The sequence below is a fragment of the Scardinius erythrophthalmus genome, assembly GCF_964197995.2.
Source record: "Scardinius erythrophthalmus genome assembly, chromosome: 18".
Lineage (NCBI taxonomy): Eukaryota > Metazoa > Chordata > Actinopteri > Cypriniformes > Leuciscidae > Scardinius > Scardinius erythrophthalmus.
Genome location: NC_138238.1, coordinates 10427543 through 10444546, shown reverse-complemented (window position 1 = coordinate 10444546; position 17004 = coordinate 10427543). Strand labels below are relative to the sequence as shown.

Here is a 17004-nt window from a genome sequence, read left to right as displayed (position 1 = left end):
CAACACGTGCGATGGCAGCGCTGGCTCTATTTGCGGAGACTGGAACTGCTGCTGAACTTCACATAAAAAATGTTAAAACGGATTGAATGTGTTTCCAAAAGTGGATAATTTTGTTCTCACTCCAACTTGTTGTGATACAAAAAATTGTGTTTGACATCCAAACCTTGGAGTCTGGTGGAGATATTCCAATGAATGTAATCAAATTTGACTCATTTTCAGTTGGAACGTAATTGTCCTGAGATTCCAGTAAGACGCATTGCGGTTGTGAGGTTACGTTATGTAGATATCTTGCCAAGCAGGAAACAATCAGTGTGCGCATTTAATCACGTACTGTTAACAGTCGCCACTGTAGGGTCAAAGGGGCCAAGGGTTAATCTCCTTATGGGACTTGTAAGACACATTTTTCCTTTAGGGGTTTGATAGTGATTTTCAAATGGAAAATCTGCCTTCCTACCTCCCTTTCATGCCCCTCCGATGGAGACACAGAGACTAGGGCTAGCGTGATTGCTCTCACGGTGACTCGCTCGCTTTGACGGCCACTTTCACGTTGTAAACAGCTTCTCAGCCAAATGGATTGTTCCGTCTGCTCTGCTGTTTACACGGGGGCCAATTACGTGACGCTTAATTTCATGAAAACAGGGACGTCTGAAGATTGGCATCGCTGAAATGTGGGCTGATATGGCTGCGCTTGAAGCGGGAGATACGCAGCTGAAATGTTCCAGATAACCGGTTTGTCGGTGGCCTGACTCCCCCAATCCCTATCTTACACCCCTGAGGCTCTTTCACGCTGTCTGTCTTCGAAGTTCCCCAAGTTTATTCCATCATGGTTTTCATTTTTCTCTTTCCAGTGTTTAACCCTAAGGCTCTGAGTGTTTTCCAGCAATTCTGAAATGTAAATATCCAAAAGGATGACCAAAACTACATAGTTCATACTCAATTAATCATTGGATTTTATAAGCGACTAGTTGATCTTAAGGAAGCCAGAATGAATCCAAGAACCCACAGTCTTTCAATAGGGTAACTTGCACATAAACAGGATGATTATTCACACAGTTTTTCCATTGTTTGTCTCTCAAACTGTCTTCAGACTCTACCAGGTCTGGGTATTTTGTTGTTTTCACCTGTATGTTTATCTTGACTCCATTTGTTTACTGGGTTTTTTTTACTCCCCCCAGACACATCAAAGTTGCCGAATCCAAGTCGAAAGCAGTCTGTGTCCCGGAGCCTGAAACACCTTTTTCACTCCTCTAATAAATTTGTCAAGACTCTCAAAAGGTAGTATGAGCATATTGCAGAAAATAGGTGGAACTTTCCACAAATAGGTTACACATTGGTATCTCATTAGTTTTATTACAACATTAGAGACATAAATAGTTACTGTTGTATCATTGTGTTGTTACTGTAGATATGTGCATGAAAGTAGTTTTGCGCATATCAAATGTCTGTATCCTCACCCTTAAAATGGTGTGATTTGGTCTGTTCCACCTCAACTGAATCATTTTTAAATAATATTTTGAATGTTTAATTAACAGTTTATAATGCACTTATAATTATAGTTTCTTTATAATTAACTGAGATATTTAACTGTGAAAAGCATTTTCATTGTTAACTTAAGCAAACTTATAATAATAATAATAATATTGTACTATAATATTGCTTTATTGTAGTGTTAATTTGTATGTGGCTTTGGATAAAAGTGTCTGCTAAATTCACAAATGTAAAAAAATAAGTGTAATGTTTTGTTTGCCCCCGACGAGGTTGACGATCAATATTATCTAAACGTTAAGAATCTCACTTAAGAGTTAAGACGTTAAGAGTCACTGACTATTTACTTAAATAAATGAAAAAGTATTCACTTTTTATTTTTTTGTACTCTATTCTTGGAATGTGCCAGGAATCATAGAACTCACATTATAGCTGAATATGCTGAAGTCGTCTTGTTCTGAATAGGTTCTCTTGGCTTTTTTTTCCTTTTCAGGGGAGTTTATATAGCATCAGTATTTTACCATAAGGACAGTCTGCTAGTGACTAATGAGGATCAGATCCCCATAGTGGAGGTGGACGACTCATACAGCAGCTCCCTCATGCAGGACTTTCTGTGGTTCACCAAGGTATGCAAAAACATACAGTCAACCGCGACATTAAGCAGTGGAGAGGTCAGCACGGAGATACTGCACTAAAGTAACGTGCGTTTTATTAACGCTGAACTGAAACATACATTTTCTATGTTTTCGTAACACATCTCTTTGACAAGCGTCAATATTTTTGTTGGTTTCTTCCAAATGCAGCCTGCGGTCAGCTTAGCGTCCTAAATATATTCTGTCAAAGTGAACAGTCACCACATTTTTGACGTTAGACCGCGCGTTTGTAATTAGCCCATCATTACAAGGCTAAAGTGGTGTGATGCAAGAAGCAGAGACAGTCTTAGCAGAATATAGCTCTTTGTTTGATGGCCAAATACTTCTAGATTTTATGGTGAGATTGGAGGTAAAGTTATACTCATGAAACAAGCCTCGCAGCTTTTTAAGCGCTCATGTCCACATCCAAATGTTTATTTTACAACTTGTCTCCTAATATGCAAGTAGAAAATGAAGGTTTGTCAAGGAAAATTTTGATGTTGGCTTGATAAAACCTTGTCTCAAAGTTTAAAATAGTTTGAAGGTTAAACAGTCACATAAACAGGCAGGCACATAGATGGTCCCTTCTATGAGAGACTTTTCTGTTTGAACGCCTTATTATGGAGTGCATATTGTCTGTTGCGCTTTCTGTTCCACATGGTCAAATAAGTAGTCAACTGAGACACCTATAACTAGCCCAGTAGGGATTGTTTCATCACTGAAAACAAAGCACTCTGGCATTCATGCACAGACTTTGAATGATGTCGAGGAATTAAGTAAATTGCTTCCTCCAACTTCACAAGTGTGCGTGTGTTTATTTTGCAGCTGTCCTGCATGTGGGAGGACATCCGGTGGCTGAGACAGAGCCTGGCAGTCTCCACCTCTTCCTCTTCCACTCTGCAGTCCAGACAGAAGATGCTGACGGCCGCGGGCCAACTGCAGGTTTGCCAGCCCGTGATGAGCCTTGCTAACAATTTATTACTTTAATGAGATTGAGAAATTGAAATTGAGTGGGATAATCCCTGAGCAGAGTATGTGTCTGTGTTTCGGTTTGAGCATATTTTATATTGCATAACAATTATTTTGGCCAATGTGCTCTACGTAACCAATCTATTTATTACAAAAGTGTGTTTTTGTAATTTTGAGAGAATTACCATTGGTCCTGTGATACATTCATACCTATACTGTCATACAAGTACTTGGTGATTTGTCCTTTTTGTCAGGCATTTTACATTTCTATTGACATAAACCAAAAGCATAATGACATATAAAGAGGGCAGACATATATCATTATGATTAAACTCTCCATGGTGGTTTCGATGTAACATCACACCCTAAATTATTAATTACATTTTTTAACATTTGTTTTGTAGCGGACACCATGTACACAGCATCAGAGGGTTAAATAAGAATTCTGGAGAACAAACGTCCTTTTCACTTCATGTCTATTCCTCTGTTCTTCTCCAAACAGAATCTTCTGGGCACTCACAACTTGGGCCGAGTCCACTATGAGCCCATTAAAGATCGTCATGGGAATGTGCTGCTTGTGACAGTAAGAGAGGTGGATAGCTTCTATTCCTTTTTCAATGGGAAATGGATGCAGGTATCCAAACTTCAGAGTCAGAGGAAGTCTCTGTCTACCCCTGAGGAGCCATATGCCCTGGACATCCTCCTCATAACCATACAGGTGAACACAGCTCTGTCTTGTCCTACATACATTAATGATAGCCTATCTCAAATCTTCAGAAAAAGAATCTAATTTAAACTGTTATTTTGATTATAGGACATTCTGGCCTATCAGAGACGGAGTCAGCACCGGCTGGCCTCTGGATTTTATCTGGGTTACCTAAAGCTCAGCAGCTCTGTGGATCAGATCAAAGTTCTGGTTCCTCATCGTATGCCCAACATGCTCTGTCACACCAAGATACGAGACAACTGGAATGTGTCAAGGTTAGTTATTGACTTACACTTACAACTATTTCCTATTATTTGCCTTTTTTTCTCTGTAAATCTGAGGTTTTAAACTCATTTTTGGTCATGGACCAGATTATGTCACTTTTTTGGTTTGTTAAACTTTAGTGTACCCATTCAGAGTGCATGTTCATGTTGTTGTTATAGGGGTTATGCACAACAAACTATTCTGTAGAACAGGTTCCATCGCTTCCGGTTCAGGTCTTTTGTATATGTTTTGTTAAATAAAGAGCTGTTTTAATCAAGATGTCTACAATGGAGCTACGAAAGATGAGCATTAGCGATGTCCACGTTTTTTTTATTTAAATGTTTTTGTTCCCACTAAAATTTGGATATTAAAATTGAGTAACCCGCCAACAATAAAAATAACTTGCTAGGTTAGCTGATTACCTTAAAAGTCCATATATGTCGCCATCAATTCATACTGCTGTCAACACTTTCTCGGACAAGTGGATGTGATGAGACCTGTTTTCTTGTTTATTCATGTGACCTTCAACATAATGCCTATTGTCATGAGCTACTCCCACGAAGTCTTGGGGAAATGATTTGGGTTGTTTAGTTGAAAAATGCAAATTTGTGCAATTTAAAAGAAAGACTCTGCATGATATGCAACACAACAAATGAGAGAGTTTATTGGTTCTGCTCTAGGGAAAATTGAATATTCTGAATATTATACTAATAAAGTGAATGAATGTGAATGTGGTTTAGCATATTTTTTCCTCAACTCATCCTGTACACAGCAGGTCTCAGGAGCCTTTTTTTCTTTTTCTTTTTAAATCTTTAAAGTCTTTTTTTTTTATCTCAAAATATTGAAGAAAAAAGACCCTTGGTCTTGAAAGCATTGAGCAGAGACGGCATTATTAAAGCATGATAATGATTTTCTTCTTTTTTATGAATCTATCGATTTTACCTAAAATACCAGCAAATATATGTACATCTTGACTCATTATGAAAGCCTCTCATGCAATCTAATGAATGTCATTGATATAGGCATTCCTTTTTTAAACTTTTATATCACCGAAACATGCTAATATTTCGCACTGGTGAAGCAAATACGAGCTCTCCAGAGTGAGTGTACCTGAGAAGATTGAAATATGCCTGAACTCCGTGTCAGGCTCCCCTTCACCACAGGCTTACATAGTTTCTTGACACCACCATTTTTTACAGTCAAAACAAAACTGCTATTTGTTTTTGTTCGGTAAAGGAGCTATTTATTTATTTTCATCTCGGGTCATGGTGTTGACCTTGGTAGGTAGCTAGAGACAGGGAGAGTATTATCCTGCAGCTCTGTGTGGTAGTAAAACTAAATTTACTACGGGGCCGGACTGTGGAAGTCAGTGGGAGGTTCACACAGGATGATGCCTACTCACGGCTCGAGGAAAACCTCTGGAGCAAAGAAATTCTCCTTTTTTCCACCATGCTACTACCCCCTAGACACTAGCCTTGAGGGTGTCCTTGAGACTAAAACCAAAATGCTCTATTTTGCCCCGTCATCTTACCCGCGTACCATAAGCTGATGCTTTTCATCTTCTTACAGTTTTTGTGAAAGTTAAATGAATTTGACCTCATTGTAAAAATCTATTTGCCAAAATTATCACAATTTCAAAAATACATAAGAGTTGTCACTTTTCTATTATTATTGGACATTTAACAACTTAGCTTATCTTAGTGTAGAATTTTCAGATTAAAAAGAAGGGTATTTAGTGTTTTTTCGAAAACGTCTCACCAAATCTAACTCTCAATATTAGACCTAACATGTCATCCCACTAGTCTTTGGAAACCACTCTGTCGATGGCACTTCTGGAAACCGTTATATAGAGCTGTGTATGTTGACTGAACGCTGTCTCTTCCCACCCAGGGATGAGTGGGAATGGCTGCAGTCACTGTCTGGCCCTGTGGAGGTGGAAAGAGCAGATCAGGCTACAGACTGCCTCCTCTTCTCTGAGCTCCAGACGGCCATTAAGAGTCTGCTGCACCATATCAATCTACCTCTCCACCAGGTACTGCAGTCTGCTGGACATCTCTGTGGTAACTGGGTGTTAAGCTTCACAATAATTAAAAAACTAAAGTTTGTTAATATACTTTAATTTTAAAATGATTAAAATAGCTTAAATCGATTTTTTTTTTGGACGTTTAATTTGAAAACATGGGCTGTTTGAAAAGAGAGCATTACATTTGAAGCTTATATAAACCCTGGGTAGTTTGAATACTTTTGGGATGGATGGATGGATGGATGGCTGATGGATGGATGATGGATGGATGGATGGATGGATGATGGATGGATGGATGGATGGATGGATGGATGGATGGATGATGGATGGATGGACCAAATATAGATTTATAAAAGTATAATATATAAATGTATTAAATTTGATTTATACAAATTCTAAATAGATGGATGGATGGATGGATGGATGGATGGATGGATGGATGGATGGATAGATAGATATTATTTTCTGTATTACTTTACAGTTATACATATAGTTTTGGGATATTTCTACTTACCCTTTGTTACATTGTAACAACATTGTTACTTTACCGTGGGTTAAAGTCTGTGTGTGTGTCTGTGTGTCCCACACAGGCCAAGCACTTCCGTCTCTACACACACGAGGTGCTGGAGCTGGGTCACAATGTGTCCTTTCTTCTGCTGCTGCCCGCCTCAGACGACGTTTGCTCTGCCCCGGGACAGACCAACCCCTACACACCACACTCGGGGTTCCTCAACCTCCCTCTTCAAATGTTTGAGCTCGGTACACTGGCTTCTGTTTCAACCCCTACAATATTAGCTCAGTTGGCCTTATAAAAATCCACAGATTCCTCCCCCCTCTGCCCCCAGTCACACTCCCTTAGGACCTCTAGTAAATCAAGCAGACACACACACATGCAGACACCAGCGGGGTGGTGGTGCGCACCACGGCTAGCCAAACAGCCACCCACCCCCCTCGCTGAGCCCAGACTGTGTAAAATAAGGAAAGGTTAAACAAGTAATCAATATTATAATCCAATAAAATGTGTTTTAAAGAATGGCAGATCATTTTCATTGAAATAGCAGGGTTTGTTTTCAGACGAGAAGGCAAATCGTGTGCTTGTATTCTTAGCAGCCGTGCCAGTTAGAACACTTAGTAGCTTATTCAGCTGCTGTTGTGGGGAGAGTTTCAAACAACTTTTTAAACGTTATACTGTGAGGTAGTTTCAGCCCAAACACCATACACTTGTAAACCTCCCACAGATTTCCATTACAAAAGCGTCTTTTAAAAAGATTCGTCAGTGTTTTTGGGACATTAATGATAACCTTCCTAGGGTCTCGATTTCGCACAGCACACCACCCTGGGAAGTCAATTTCAGAAATGCAATAGCATCTCACTACTGTTGCCCATATAAGACAGTGTCAATTACTAACTACAGTATTATTGTTTTTTTTATTTTGTCTCCCTGTGCAGTTCACTTCTACTCATATAAGGAGAAATTTATCAGTCTTTATTGCCGGCTGTCCTCGGTGCTGGACCTGGACGCTCTAATTACCCAGCAGGCTTTTAGAGAGGCCATCACTGACTCAGAGGTGTCCACAGCCAAACAGAGACAACAGCATATATTGGACTACATTCAGGTATGAGGCAGAGGGTGCCCCTCTGTGAAGGATCATGTGATTTTGTAAAAAAAAAAAAAAATCCTCCCAAAGTATATGATGAAGATTTATCTGAGGATATATATTTTTACATAATATAAGTTAGTATTATATTGAATATCAGAGCAATTTTTTTTAAACAAGTTTCCTTTTATTATTATTTTTCTTTTTTTCTATTTGTTTTTACAAAAATTATAAAGTCCAGTTTAAAGGCCTTGACACATACCGGTAAATATAATTTAAACAATAAAATAATTGTTCACCTTGTGCAAATGCTTTTGATATAGTAGAATAGTTTTGATTGACGTTTAAGTAAATACTTGTTCTGGTACTTTTTGTTTTATAAAACATATTTTTAAACAATATCATTCAGCTTTGAATTTAATATTAATGGAACAACACAGTTTTGAAAAGGTTTTTTTACCGTTTATTTTTATACAAATTATAAAGTAATATGATATAATAAAATAAATAATATAATATAATAATATATAATATAACAAAAAATATATAATAATAAATAAAAAAATGTAAAAAAAAAAATGTTACCATCTTTTGATATAGCAGTATCTTTTTGGATGACATTGAAGAATATACTTGCTCTTTTCGTTTTTCCTTGCTTGTCCCAAATATATATGAAAAAAGAGTAATCTTTATAAATTATAATATATTTTTACATAACATTATTCAGAATCAGTGTTATATTAAATACTGATGAAGCAACACAATTTTCAAAGAAACTTATTGTATTGTTTCTTATTGTATTTGTATTGTTTCTATTGTTTCTTTTTACAAAAATATAGTTTTTTTGTAGTAGCTGTATTGTAGTAGCTTTTGTAGTAGTGTATAAAGGCATGGGCTCATAAATATAACAAAAAAAAATTGTCACCATAATCAAATTCTTTTAAAAATATAACAATCTTTGGGGGGGGTTAAGTATATACAAGTATATACTTATGCAAGCTTCTACCATGTAGCATTTTCTGCTTATTTCTTCACTTTAAGCTTTTTATAAGCTGCATATCAAATAGCTATTTTATATTATCTGTATTATTTTGTGTTAAGTACAGTTTGATGTACATCTTGGAGCTACAATGTTAGTACAGGACTAATTTGCTAGTGAATCTCCATTGTGAATCTCCATTTGCACATCCATTACAACAAATCGATTTCCTCTTAATTTAAATAATTTGTTGCTCTGCAGGCATTTTGCATCTTCATCCATTGCCAAGCTAGCAGTGTTTTTGGTCTTTGAGAACATTGGGCTTTTACCGAAAATACTATTCTTTCACTTATTCACCAGTCACTGAAAAATCACCTCGAAGAAAGAAACATGAAATACCCTACAGTAAAAACAGTACAATTGTGAAAATGCAGTCAAATTGGGAAATTATTCAAATTTAAACTTAACTGTGTTCTGTTTTAATATATTTTAAAATGTAATTTATTCCTGCATCAAAGCAAAATTTTCAGCATCATTACTCCAGACATTAGTGTCACACGATCCTTCAGAAATCATTCTAATATGCTGATTCGGTGCACAAGTAACATTTCTTATTATTATCAATGTTAAAAACAGCTGTGCTGCTTAATATTTTGAAGGATTTTACACTGAACACAAACTTTTGAATGGTGTTGTATGTGGTAATTTCAGGGATTCAGATTCCGCCTTTTGTCAGTGCTCGCAATGACTTAATGGGCCAGAACAATTTTGCAGCATATAGTAACAAACAGGTGTTTAAGATAGTGCTGTGGTGTTTTTTGCTATTTAGTGTTTGTACGCTACCTGAAATCATTCTTTACTGCTTCATTCCTTTTTATTAGCCACATTTGTGTTGTACAAATTACAACTTTTAGCAATACGTCATGCATGTTTCAGTCCTGAGAATCATGTTTATTCCCAACCGCTTGGGAGTGTTGGAAACATCAAACTACAAAAACAATTTAAACTAATAATCCAATTAGGATAGTTTATTGATGTCATAAAGCATAACTACTAGACGTATAAACTGTAAAACAAGTTGTTTTTCTTGTGTCGAAATTTCAATAACAGCTCAGCAGACTCTCTCACAATCCGACTTGAAAGGGAGGCGTGTGTTAAGTGTGCCGGTCTGAAATAATCCCTCTCCGCCACCCCGGTCTGGACTATTAATTGAGATTGACCACAAAACCACAAGTGTTTGTGTGATGTCAGGTCCAAGAGGCACTGGAAAAAAGCGGCACACTGACCACAGATTACACAGCGCCTAAGAGCGACGAGGGGAAAAAATAATACCGATCAATGAGTGTGACTGCATGACTGTGTGTGCGGCTGAGCAATGTGGCATCAATTAGCGTGAAAACCTTAATGTTCCAGAAGGCGGCAAACGAGAAAGGGCCACGTCTGTCAAAGTGGCACGGCTCTGGAAAGTGCTTTCGTGTGAGAGAGCAGGTTTATATCGCTGTGAGGTCCTGTCAAAGAGCTAACGGACAGACCGCGAAACACGCGTTTCAGATGCATGCGGCGAGATGTGGCATTGAGATGGAGCTTGCGTGACGCTCAAATTTACTTCGTAGGCTCAAGTGTTTGGCTTTAACTCGGCAGATTTACAAATTTGCTGCTTTGATGCAAGTACGTAAGCTCTAGTTCATCTGATAATGCTCACAGAGATTTTGCAACCTTTTGGCTGTTGAAGTTCTCAACTGGTTTTAGTTCAAGACCAAGATTTTGCAGTGGACAGTATCCTGGTTTCACAGACCCAGATTAAAATGCATGTTTGAGTTGTTTGAGATCTTAAAATATGTCAGTGCCATTGTCTTAAAGGCACACTATTCAAGATTTGTACCTTAATATTGCAGCTTCAAAATCATTTCGATGGTAAACAAACTCGTAGTAAGACCAATGCAGGTTTGAGAGGTGGCGCCCCAACAAATCTCGCGAGAATCACAACTAGCTTTACGGCACAACGTCACATACGTCAACAACATATGAAGCAGCCTCTATGGAAGACACCAGCACGCATTTCAGATGTGAATCATGGCAGAGTCGACGAAGAAAGCGCAGTCGGAAGAGTGCAGAGACGGCTCTGCGTGAGTGGTGTTTACAACAGTAACGTTAAATACAAGTACTCCGCAGCAACTCTAGGGGTCGCTGTTTGAGAAAAACGGAAACTGCATAGTGTGCCTTTAAGATGTACACCAATAATGTTTTTTAAGGCACGTTTATAAAAGCTACATGCATGTCCCAGTTGAACTAAGGTCTATTCCTGGCTTAATTTAAGCCCTGTCTATGAAACCAGGCCTAAAGGTCCTTGCACACTGAAGTCCGAAATTTTCGCATGCATTTTTTCGTATACGTGAATATTCGTGATTCGGTGGCTCTAAATTGTCAAAACACCATTCAAAATGCTTGCTACGGACGCGAAAAACGCAGAAAATCGAACCTGATTCGATTTTTTTTTTGACGGACGAAAGTTTCGGAGGCAGTGTGCAAGCGTGATTGACATAACGTGAGGTCGTATTTATTTTTTAACGTGCGAAAAATTCGGATGCGAATTTCGGACTCAGTGTGCAAGGGCCTTAAGTGTTAAACCAAAAGGGTACCAAAGTTGTGTATCATGTGGACAAAAAATGCCCTTGAAATCTCTCCTTGAAACTAAATCTGTATTTAATGTGGTTTGAGTCGTGTTTTCTCCTACTTTGTGTTTTTTGTTTAAACTTTACCAGGGTGAAGGGCTTTCAAGCAGCCTGTCTGTGTTGGATCTATCTAATAGCCAAATATTTTGCATCAAAATACTTTTGAGTTTGATTGCACAGCCTTTGACTCATATAAAAATGAGAATCATTTTCTCATCCCTTTAATGGCCAGGCCTATTCATTTTGCTATCCTAAATATGCATGATTATATGGTCAGTTGCATTTTATTATTTCCATGTAACATTATTTTTCCCTGCTGCCGACGACCCTATCAGAACAGACCAGTGATTCATTTTTGGATTGAGAGCCGGTATAACAGAGCACTGGGTGTGATATAAGCCACACTGCTTATTTATTCTTATTTTCCCCTTATTTGTTTCAATGTTTCCCAGCCAACAGCATCAGCCAAACATTTATTAGTTGAAGTAGTCTATTTCGATAGACTCTTATTATTGCCCTTGTCATACTGGAGTCCCCTCTTTGTCGTTAGAAGCCCGGCATATTTTCCAAAGGAGTCATCCTGTGCTGTCAAGGCTCATTCCCATAAGCTGGATCTCTCATGGCATTTGCTAGAAAGAGCTCAGATTGCAATTTTTTTTTTTTCGTCTACTCTGCTGCATTTTTGCTCAGCCTTTTTCCTTCCAATTTGAAATAAGCTCCTTGTAAATACAATTGCTATAGTACGTCTCGAGGATGGAAAATATGAAAGTGGTAGTTGTGAAGATTCACTGCGTGGAGGTTAACAGCTCTGATTGAAAACACATTTTACCTCTCATTTCGCTCCTGCACACTAAATAGGAGCAATATGTACAATTCGGCTCTGACGTGCTGTGATTGGTGAACAGAGGAAGATGACACAAAATAAATTATGACATTAGTCACGGTCATGCCCCTTCAAGACTTCACAGCGAGTTTTCTGTGGCCTCCTTTTGAAGCTTTTGTGTGATGCGCTTTAATGCTTTGAAAAGCTTTGTGATGTTTGTGGGGAAAGTTCTTGCGCATTTCTCACACTGAAAGCTGTGATTTGCATTTTTATCGAATCAACTTTTAAAAAGCACCCTTTCGTTTTCAAGCTAACCTTGAAATGCAGGCAGCATTGCCAATGAAATAAGAGCGCACTCAACCTCACTTTGTTTTCTTTTCTTTGTGTGTGAAGCAATTGGACGAGATGTGGCGAGACGTTCGCTGGATCACCAATGCCCTGCAGTACGCCCGCTATAAACAGCCTCTCGGTTGGGTGCCTATCACCTGGCTTGTAGACGTCAGCGTGGAGCCTCCTGTCCAGAAGAATGACTCCACGTCCTCTAACACAGAATACGTGCCCACTCCCTCGCCCTCTCCAGAAATGAGGAGACGAAAGCCCACAATTGGTAAATGCTATTTTTCAATAGCTGCCATTCATCCAGGTATAAAAAAATATGTCGTGCTTGACTGCATGTTTGTGTCACATTCAAATGTGTATTGTATTTGCAATGAGTTTGCACATGTAAGTAGTGGGATTGTGGCATTTGTTGACAGTCTTTTGAATACTTTTTCCAGGAAATAAATCAGTGAATCTGATGCAACTCTTCAATATTGAAAGCTTTGAGATGCCATGTAGTTTGTAGGACATTACAGGTTGGCACAAAAGGAAGATTTGACAAAAACATTTTTGACAAAAGACACCAATTTTCACGACATTTATGAAATTGCAGTTTACAAGCACTCATCGGAGGCACTTGAGTGACTGTCACCCTGTGATTGTTGGACATTTAGGGTCTTTTAGATTTCAGTCTGTGTAAGAACAATCTAAGATAATTCACAGATATCATTTAAGGCCAAATTTACATGATTTCATGATTTTCAGTCTTTACAGTGGTGTGTGACTAAAGAAACCATGCAATACTGATAAAATATGCCTTGTAATTAAACTTGTACAATTAAAAGCAGAAGTCAATTAAAATAGTATTACTTTATGTGGTCAAATGTGTGCAATAAATATGCACAATGCATGTCTGCTGGGTGTTTTTACTTTATTTTCTAACTTTTATATGCCACATTTCTCAGGATTTTTGATTGTTGCGTTATGCGTATGGGATGTGAACTCAGCAACATGCTACATAAAATTATAATTATTTTTGTTGATTTTTCAGAAAGAACTTATGTATATTTCTTTACTTTAAACCATAGATATCACTTTATAGTAACTTATTAAATTTAACAAACATTATTACATTATATAATGTTTAACAGTATATGTGACATTAATTGATATAATAAATATACAGTAGCTTTCAAACTTTTGGGGTCAGTAAGAATGTTTTGTTGTTTTTTGAAAGAAATTAATACTTCCTTTCAGAAAGTATGTATTAAATTGATCTAATGTGGCAGTAAAGGCTTTTAATAACTTACAAATAAATTCTGTTCTTTTGAAAAATCCTGAAAAAAGTTTCCACAAAAAATATTAATGATAAAAACTAAGTTTCTTGAGCACCAAATGAGCATATTAGAATGATTTATGAGGGATCATATGACACTGGCCACAAAAAAGTCAGCTTTACTATCACAGGAATAAATTAGATTTTAAAAAATATTAAATTAGAAAATTAAGCAGCGTTATTTTAAATTGAAATAATGTTTTATAATATGTGACCCTGGACCACAAAACCAGTCACATGGGTACATTTTTTGAAATTTAGTTTTATACATCATCTGAAAGCAGAATAAAAAGAACATTGACGTATGGTTTGTTAGGATAGGACAATATTTTTCCGAGATACAACTATTTGAAAATCTGGAATCTGAGGGTGCACAAAAATCGAAACATTGAGAAAATGGCCTTTAAAGTTGTCCACTTATGTTCGCGATTGTGCTGCATTCACTCACAAAAATAAATGTTTTATATATTTATGGTAGTATATTTACAAAATATCTTCATGGAACATGATCTTTACTTATTAATATCCTAATGATTTTTGCCATAAAAGAAAATTCGATAATAAAGACCCATACACTTTGTTGGCTATTGCCACAAATATATCCGTGCGACTTGTGACTGGTTTTGTGATCCAGGGTCACATATTGCTAGTTTTACTGTAGTTGATCAATAAATGCAGCCTTGGTAGCACAAGAGACTTCTTTCAAAAACATTAAAAAATTCCACCGACCCCAAAATTTTGAATGGTAGTCTATTTCAAAAAGGGCTTTGAAAGTTTTTCGGCAGAAGTGTGTTTATTTTATTATTAAAATGTATTTTTGCTTGTCTGATTCCCCATACGCTTTCCATAATTATTATCAACCCACATTTGTTTGCAGAGTCCCAACCGGGATCAGATGAAGAGGGCTGCTCGGAGGTCTTTCTCCCCACAGACAGTGACTATGACTCCAGTGACGCTCTGAGCCCTCGTGACCTGGACTTAGTTTACTCCTCAGCCCAAGATCTCTCCCATCAGGCCGTGCACATCCTCAGCGGAAGCGCACCCGATGTGCTTCAGATGCACGATCTCAAGTACAGCGCTTGCTCAAAGTCCATCCTGGAGACCGAATCCTGCACCAAGGATATGGAGGACCTGTCGCTTTCCTCTTATTCCGTGAAAAACGCTGACAAGCCATCCCGCTGCAAGTTCCTGGCCGATCCACCGACGAAACGTAAGATGCTGTCCAAAAGCCATCCTCAGAGGAGTTATTTTGGCGGGCCGCACCGTTGGCTGCGCGTACAGAGCGAGAGCCACACTCCCTCGCTATCCGAAGGGATCTACACCAAACAGAGCGAAACTGACCTGCCGCTGGAGACGCCGCTCTCTCTACCGCACTCTCCCACTACCTCCTACAGTTTGGATGAGTACAGGGCGACCTACAGGGAGTCTAAGCCCAACGTTCACAGGATCTTTGTGGAGTCTTGCAGCAAGACGTCACCCTGCAGAGATGCCCCGCATTGGGAGGAGGAGGAGACGGGATCGAGAGGAGCGACCACCGGAGAGACCGGATCGGGATACCGCACCACAGCAGAAGCTCAGGACATGGATTCGGACGAGCTAACGAATGAACAAGTGTCGGAGGTCCTCAGCAGCACTCTTTAGGACGATATACGCATGGTCTTCTCGACTGTTCGGTCGCCTCAAAAAGCTCCAAAACTCCCCCTTTCCTCTCCAACCGCACACTTTACAACAGCTCTCAGTTGTGATGAGTGAACACTTAGCCTAATCAATTCTTGCATCCTCTCGGTAGAGGATGAAGTTGCTGGTCAACTCCGTGGGACTCGTAAGTCATGGCTCTGACTGTTACAATGTTGATTATCAATGCAACGTGAAACAAAGCACTGCTTTTCCTCAGAACTTGAAATTAACTCCGCCAATAGAGTCCAACAGTTAGCGGCCACTTTTTCAGCAGCCTTCATTCTGAGTGTATTTTTCCCATTCGTTTTCATCACAGGGGTTTCAAAAACTTCTTCAGACTGAAACACTTGGAAGTTATGAACAAAACCATTATTAATATTACAGCTTTTTTGGTAACACTTTACAATAAGGTTCATTAGTTAACTACATTAGTTAACATTAACTAATAATGAACTGCACTTATACAGCATTTGTTCATGTTTGTTAATGTTAATTTCAACATTTACTAATACTTTATTAAAATCTTGTTAACATTAGTTAATGCACTGTGAACTAACATGAACAAACAATGAACAGCTTTATTTTTATTAACTAACATTAACAAAGATTAACAAAAACAGTAATAAATGTATTGCTCATTGTTATTTCATGTTAGTTAATACATTAACTAATGTTTAATAAAGGAACCTTATTGTAAAGTGTTACCGCTTTTTTTATTAGAAGCTACAAGAAGTGTGTATTTAAGAACTTTTATGATTAAAGTACAAAATATATAAAGAAATATATATATATATATATATATATATATATATATATATATATATATATATATATATATATATATATATATATATATATTAGGGCTGTCAAAAGATTAATCGCGATTAATCGCATCCAAAATAAAAGTTTGTGTTTAAATAATATATGTGTGTGTACTGTGTATAATTAAATTTGTATATATAAATACACACACATGCTTGTACTGTATATATTTAAGAAAAATGTGTAATTTTTATATAAAAAAAATATATTTATATCTAATATAAATTATATATAAATATATATACAGTATATGTATGCAAATATTTCTTAAATATATACATGCATGTGTGTGTATTTATATATACAAAATAATTATACACAGTACACACACATATATTATGTAAACACAAACTTTTATTTTGGATGCGATTAATCGCGATTAATCTTTTGACAGCCCTAATATATATATAAAAAAACACCACATATATATATATAATTATTCTTATTATGATATATTAACTTTCCAAACTTTACGTAAAAAAAACACACAACTTTTATTCAGCAAGGATGCATTAAATTGATCAAAAATGACAGTAAATATGTTTATAATTTTACAAAATGTGTTTTATTCCAAATAAATGCTGTTCTTTAAATGCTTATTCATTAAAGAATCCTGGAAAAAAAAGTATCACGGTTTCCACAAAAATATTAAGCAGCACAACTGTTTTCAACATAGTAATAAGAAATGTTTCTTGAGCAC

General features: G+C 37.3%; 1 protein-coding gene across 2 annotated transcripts in view; it reads left to right on the top strand.

Annotated features, from left to right (window-relative positions):
- ankfn1a (ankyrin repeat and fibronectin type III domain containing 1a) overlaps positions 1-15752 on the top strand; it is an 83279-nt gene extending 67527 nt beyond the window's left edge. For both annotated transcript variants that reach the window (XM_081392559.1, XM_081392560.1), the window contains 10 exons: positions 1176-1275; positions 1979-2111; positions 2943-3059; positions 3589-3804; positions 3901-4067; positions 5947-6088; positions 6670-6838; positions 7529-7695; positions 12545-12758; positions 14683-15752. In XM_081392559.1, coding sequence (XP_081248685.1) covers positions 1176-1275; positions 1979-2111; positions 2943-3059; positions 3589-3804; positions 3901-4067; positions 5947-6088; positions 6670-6838; positions 7529-7695; positions 12545-12758; positions 14683-15446 — 2189 coding nt within the window. In that variant the 3' untranslated portion in view covers positions 15447-15752. The remainder of the gene's footprint in view (positions 1-1175; positions 1276-1978; positions 2112-2942; positions 3060-3588; positions 3805-3900; positions 4068-5946; positions 6089-6669; positions 6839-7528; positions 7696-12544; positions 12759-14682) is intronic.
- Positions 15753-17004: the final 1252 nt, after the last annotated feature.